Source organism: Microtus ochrogaster, unplaced genomic scaffold (genome assembly GCF_000317375.1).
Source record: "Microtus ochrogaster isolate Prairie Vole_2 unplaced genomic scaffold, MicOch1.0 UNK13, whole genome shotgun sequence".
In the NCBI taxonomy this organism is placed as follows: domain Eukaryota; kingdom Metazoa; phylum Chordata; class Mammalia; order Rodentia; family Cricetidae; genus Microtus; species Microtus ochrogaster.
In genome coordinates, this window is record NW_004949111.1 from 2,922,875 (window position 1) to 2,929,804 (window position 6,930).

Here is a 6,930-nt window from a genome sequence, read left to right on the forward strand (position 1 = left end):
TATATACTAGAAGATTACAGTTAAAAGGCAATTTTTCAACACAGTAATTTGCTTCACAGAAAAATAACTTTCATGGGTTATATGAAATATAATGAAGAAAACAGCATTAATGTCTAAATACTCACTAACATGTTATGTCTTATATCCACTTGAGGAAAAGGATGCTTTCTTTAAAGAGCATCAGTAATATTTATACATTGCCAATTTATTTGGATAAATTAAGCTCTAATTCCAGTATATCATCATGTGATTATCTGAGTTACCTATTGCCAACTTCTGTTTTCTAATTAAGGAAAGTATTCATGAAAGCTCTCAGAATATTATCTTGGCTTTGCCTATATAAATTACACAGGCTCCTGTAGCGTTGTAATATATTTCTTTTTCAACTAAAATTCTACATTTTAGCTTTTGGAAATTTTGTTCCTTTCTTTATTTCATATTGCAAAGAGATTGAATATGTGGATCTGACTCTCTTGTATGCATATGTGACAGCTTATGATTCTAAGATGCACTGATGACTTACTAATAATACTTCTGGATCTGACTTTAGAAGCCTCCAGTTCAGTATGCGTAGATCTTAAGTGTTCTAACTACAAATATCCAAAATGATATCTGTGGTTGGTTTTATTTTTAAGTAACATAAAATGTATTTGGAATCATTATGGCATTTTCAAACAGAACTTGATTGTTGTCACTCTGAGTTTGAGCCTTTTTCCTTAATATACTTCCCAAATTCAAGTGAAGGCATGTTTTATTTCATTTGATTTTGGTAACCATTGTACTATGTATGCCAAGATGTCACTATATATACATATATATGTTTATATATATATATATATATATATATATCCAACTAAATGGTTAAATTTTTTAAGAATATACATAGGAAATGTTCTGTTTCAAAATATGTGTACACTTGAAGCCTACCTAAAAATCAAATTACTTTCAAATCCATATTAAATTAAAGAAAATGGCTATGTGGGGTAAAGGTGCTTGCCATAAAAGCCTGACAACCAGAGCTCGAATCCCATAACCCAAGGTAGATGGAGAAAACCAATTCTGGGAAGTTGTCTTCTGGCCTCTTCATATGTACAGTGGCACATGTATACACGCGCGCGCGCACACACACACACACACACACACACACACACACACACACACATGCACGCATGCAATAAAAATAAATAGTTCAAATCAACTTTAAAGTTTCAATGTTTCTATGATTCTGTCATTACCCTTCCACCAAACTCCCAGGATAGTGAAGGTCAATATTTAGGTTGTTCAGCCTGTGTCCTCCTCATTGCAACTTCTCAGCTCTGCCATTAAAGAGAAAACGCAGATATAGATAGTAGGTAAACTAACGAGAATTGTGTTCCAATAAATCTTTATTTAAAAAAAATCAAGAGGTAGTCTGGGTTGGACCCTTGGGCCATAGATGGTCAAGTTTTGACCAAACAGATAAAGCAAGAGATAGTCTGGGTTGGACCTTAGGGCCATAGATGATCAACTTTTGGCCAAATAGATGACCTTGCATATGTATTACAAAAAAGAGGGAAGCAGTATAGGAAATCAGTATGTTCTTTAACACCTTAAAATGACTCTTCTTCTACAGTTGCCAAAAATAAAAGCCCCCTAGCATGATACAAAGCTTTAACTAACAGTAAGGTGGATTATTGCAACTTGCCACATCTATTATATTTATTATTAGTATCATGTTTGCTTTTTTATTCTCTTACCTTGTCCTACTAAACTCAACCACATGTACTGGTTAAAACGTAATTACATAAATTTTTAAAGATGTGATTTTTTATATAATGTCACAAATGCACATACATTTGAAGCTGATGTTCAAAAATTAATTTGTCCTTTCATCCTTGTCTAGGCAGAAACAGTTTTCCAGCAAATCTGCCCAAATGAGGACTTCTGTCCAGCCCCACCAAATCCTGAAGATATTGTCTTTGATGGAGACAGTTCACAACAAGAAGCATCCGAATCCACTGTTATATCAGAGACCAACTCAGAGACTCCCAAGGGAAATACAGACCTGGGATACCCAGAGGAGCCCTCTAAGTAGTGGATATGCATTAGACTTACTATCCTAATTTGAGAATTCCTCTTGGCTTCATAGTCTTGATGGATGGAGTATATGAAAACTTAGAAAGCAACAACCAATAGGCAAAATTACAAGAACAAATGAGTCCTAGAAATCTAAAGGGCAATTTTCTTCAAAGAAAGCATTTCTGGGAAAATAAAACATTTATAAAGCACATTGACTTGCCTATTTGAAGATAACAAACCTGTGAGATTCGCATTCCTGGGAATGTAGCTATGATGTTAAAGGGATCCTATGCATTGTAAGTAATTATGTGGTGTTCACATAAATTTGCCACATCTGGAGAGTCAGCTCTCATACTTATTTTGATTATTTGAATTATATTTTCATTCTGGGTATGATATAACAGATAAGAGCATATGTAAATACGGTAGAGTAAAGCTAAACTATCATAATCTGGCCAGAAGCCTATATTTGGAGTAAAAGTTGGTTTTATGTTATATGTTAAAAACTGAAAATGTTAATACTAAGGTGTTTAGATGATTTGCTAATCATGATTTGTTAGTAAGTAGTGACTTTGGTGTAATATTATACACACTGGCTAAAGTTTAAAGATGAACCGTAAGAATGGAAGCATACATTTGGATAAGATCAGTGATCCTTCATGATTCTACTAAGTCAGAGTAACGGAAGCACTAACCTTGTTCACAGAACTAATTTGGTCATGGCTATGCTACTTAAAATATTGGGCAGCTTGTTTAACTTCTTCGGTTTCTGCAGATCTAAAGTGGACTACTGTGCCTACTGTGTCAGAATAGTTATGAAGAGGAATGTAGCACCATCCTTAGAGTGGCTCCTCTGGAAACACACTGTTTGGAACGTTCCCATTGGTTGGCCTGTGGGTAAATATCAAACCAACCTCGCGATCACAGTGTTACATGTATTGCGCTAAATTTTTAAAATGCATCCTGGTGGTGGTGGCACACACCTTTAATCCCAGGACTCGTGAGGCAGAGTGATTGTGAGGATCTCTGTGAGTTCGAGGCCAACCTGGTCTACAAAAGCTAGTTCCAGGACAGCTAGGACTGTTACACAGAGAAACCCTGTCTCAAAAAACCAAAAAAGAAAAGAAAAAAAAATTAAAATGTAAGTCTGTTTCCTAAACTCATTAGTAACAAGTGGATTGGTAGTTTTTAAAGTCTTAGAAATATTTTATAAATTCATATTCCTCTTCTGGCAACTAAATATAAGATCCTGGAAAACTAAACAGAATCTGACAGTTAATATACTGTAATACACTCTTTACATGAAAACATGAGGGCTATGCAATGGCAGCAAACTTATTTGCAATGCCTGTATTTAAATTTCTCTGAGCTCTGATGGTCTACTTTCTTTGAGCAATAGTTTGGACCTAGAACTGCCTGTAAATAAATAAACAATAAATAAACCCAGTTTCCTGTCAGGGAGCCATGGCTCCAGTGAAAAGTACAGAGTTCTTCATGTGCAGCTGGTTCCTGGCCTGGCCAGGTTCCAGAGATCTCAAAGGAAGCTCCCAGCAGAGAGTCTTGATAAACAGAAAAATCCAAGGACTGTTGCTCTTACTGACCCCTTCAGATTGAACTGGATTGAGAAAAACAGGGAAAGCGTCCCAGACTCCCAGACTGCTCCTCTCAGGCTGCCTGCACTCCCGCTGTACAGCCCTCTCCTCTGTAGTACCCCTTCCCTTTTGTAATGCCACACAAATCAGGGACAAATTCACATTATGACCTACTTTGTCACAAAGCTTCAGCTCTTCAGTCAGCTGTTGTTTCCTGAAGCCCAACCAGGGCATGCACTAAATGCCAAGTACATACCTGTACTGCACCAGGTATTGGTCCTGCCTCTCCATGCCAGCAATAGAAAAGTTTCTCTTAGACGAGAGTATTAAGTTGGAATACAATCACAGTAAAGTTGCACCAATAAAAATGTTCTACTTTGTTATAATATCTAGAGTTAAGGATTCTTAAATGCAGCATGCACATTTATCTAAGGAGACAGTTAGGCTCTTAGATAGGCTAAGAGTAAATAGAAACCTCTGGACACTGCAGCTGTGTAAATTGTTGAGCAACTGTGTTATGCTTTCATGGCCTAGCTCATACTATATCTTTTTCCATTCCTTTGATGACATCAAAACCAATTGCTCTTCCTGGCCATTTACTAAATATATTGTTGAAATGCTTAAAGCTCCTTAAATACCATGAAACTTTTTTAAAATTGTGGACAATTCTGCCTATTTCCTGTCACCTCAGAATGCAATACGAAACATTTTAAGAGCTTTTTCTTGTTTTCTTAATTACTGCAAGGAAATACTTGATTTTACTGTTTGAAGTTCCAAACAATACCAACAACAAACATTAAGATAGTGTTGTAAAACCGTAAATCTAAAGTCATATGAAGAAAATTGTTGTTTTACATAATGCAGATGTTTCAGTAACTTCAAATTTGACAGTTGCTGTAATCAAAGAATTTATACTTGTATGTTCAAAATATTTAAATATGCATGCCTGTTTCTTAGTAACCAAAAATCCTATCATTAATTTAAGTGATTGATATCAGATCCAATAACTAATCCTATGTTGCTTTTGTATATTTTTTCTAATTGGTGTGCCTGCCCAAGAAAACATAAATAATAGATGTCACTTTCTATTTTTCTATAGTAAAATGGACACCACATCATGGGTAACTTATAGAATAGTGAAAATTTCTAAAATAATATCAATTATAAAGTTGATTGTTGACAATTATTAATTTCTGACAAGATTGTTTCTAGATTGTTTCTGTCTTCAATTTTGTTTTCTAGTTCCTAAATAGTAGCAACCATTTAAAGAAATTTAAACCATTTTCTTGCAAATTACTTATGCACTGTTATTGGTATTAAATAATTTGTCTTTTGCTCAGTAAACTTTCTTATATGTATTTGAAAAAAGCATGAATATGTAATTGCATACTGTAACAGGGAGTTTTCAGAGGAAATAAAGACTTTCAATGCCTTTCCACTGTAATGGCCTATTTCTTCGTGCTTGAATTTTGTATATAGGGTTAGAGATGCACCTCAGTGGTAGAGACTTTGTTTAGCAACGTCTACCTACTAGAACTTTTAGGAGTAGATAGCCTGTTCCATCGCACTTCCACTCCTCATCGAAGGCTCCCTTAGCTTATAGTCAACTCTGGATGTGTGTGATTATAACTTAATAAGGATTCTTTAATAGGAGACTGACTTATTGTATACTGATTGGTATAAAATACTAATCCCAAAAACAACTTTTAAAAATATATAAGTGTTGGATGGTGGTTGCACACTTTAATTCCAGCACTCAGGAGGCAGAGGCAGGTGGATCTCTGAGTTTGAGGACAGCCTGGTCCACAGAGTGAGTTCCAGGACAGCTGGGGCTACACAGAGAAACACTGTCTCAAAAAACATGTGTGCGTGTGTATGCCAATAACTGAAACGTTGTCTTGGATCTGGGTTACATTTCTGCTCTTATACTGCTATTAAATAATTGTCAGCTATGTGTTTTGTTTAATTTGCAGGCATCTTCCTACCCACAGTGGTAAATTAGTATGACAGACTACCAAACTGAATGGCTTTAGTTTACTTAGCAAAATATTCTAGATACCAATATTAATGTCACTAGCAAGCAAAAGTCGATAGTAGTTTATCCTGAGATCAGTGTTACAGAGGCTGTGAGGCATACATAAGCTATGGCTTTACAGTACGTTGATCACCTACAGCCTGCTTTCACATCTTAGGAGATCCAAAATGGTTTTTCATGTTTGGTGATGAAAACTGGAAATACTTGATTCTCTTACATCATATTTGCAGTAGGAAAAATTATTGCTTCTGTCCTTTGTATGCAGAAATAATTCATTAAGCCATGGTTTTTCTTGAACGAAATAATCAAAGATTACTGATATTTTCTGTCAATTCCAAGTAGTTCATGAAGCTCCTCAGAACATATCGAAAAGCTAATCTAACCAGAACTCTTTCAAAACGAGCAGTTTTATCTGTGAGATTATTAATAAATCAAGTCTTTGAAAGCTAAGGTTGATTGAATTTTTAAACAAGTGGTTGTGTATCCTTCAATCACCTTGTTGCTCATAGAGTATTAAGACTCTTTTAAGAAATCCTGTCATATGTTTGAATTCTCTTTACTTATAGCTGTTTAGGACACCAAGCAGTTTAACAGTGGGCTTTCCAAGTCACATTTTGAAGGCCATGTTCTTCCCATTAATGCAGTTTTGCTATGGACTCCAGTGAGAAATTCCTCCTCTGTGAGTTGCTATGTCTCCTCTATCTGGTGATGAGGATTCAGGATTCATTTGATAGGCCATCAGTCATTAGAACTTGAATCCTAGGAGACTGTAGAATCTTTTTGCCGATCTAAGATTTATTCTGGTAATTCCTATCAGTGCTAATAGGACTTGCTCCTGTAGATCTTCTTTCTATAAAGTGGACAGTTGAACCCTAAAAGAAAATTGGCTAGTGATATACACTGTCACGGATCAAGAAGTAGCACCGAGTAGCTCTACTCTGGATTTTCCTATGTGGTGGAAAAGCGTCAGTGTCAGCAGATTGTTGATAGAACCTGAAAGGCTCTTGATTTTCTATTTTTGTTTTAATACATAATAGAAACTTCCTCTTCTAAGAACTACCAATATAAGTTTCTCTCATACAAGAGAAAACTTCCTCTTCTAAGAACTACCAATATAAGTTTCTCTCATACAAGAGAAAACTTTTTTCGATTTTGTTTGTTGGTTGGTTATTGCTTGTTTGTTTTTGTTGTTTTAAGCAGTATCTCACAACATATCTCTAGATGGTCTAGAACTTACTACTTACA

General features: G+C 35.4%; 1 protein-coding gene across 2 annotated transcripts in view; it reads left to right on the forward strand.

Moving 5' to 3' along the window:
- Chm (CHM, Rab escort protein 1) overlaps positions 1–5,090 on the forward strand; it is a 175,270-nt gene extending 170,180 nt beyond the window's left edge. For both annotated transcript variants that reach the window (XM_005366706.3, XM_026789034.1), the window contains one exon: positions 1,883–5,090. In XM_005366706.3, coding sequence (XP_005366763.1) covers positions 1,883–2,074 — 192 coding nt within the window. In that variant the 3' untranslated portion in view covers positions 2,075–5,090. The remainder of the gene's footprint in view (positions 1–1,882) is intronic.
- The last annotated feature ends 1,840 nt before the right edge of the window (positions 5,091–6,930 follow it).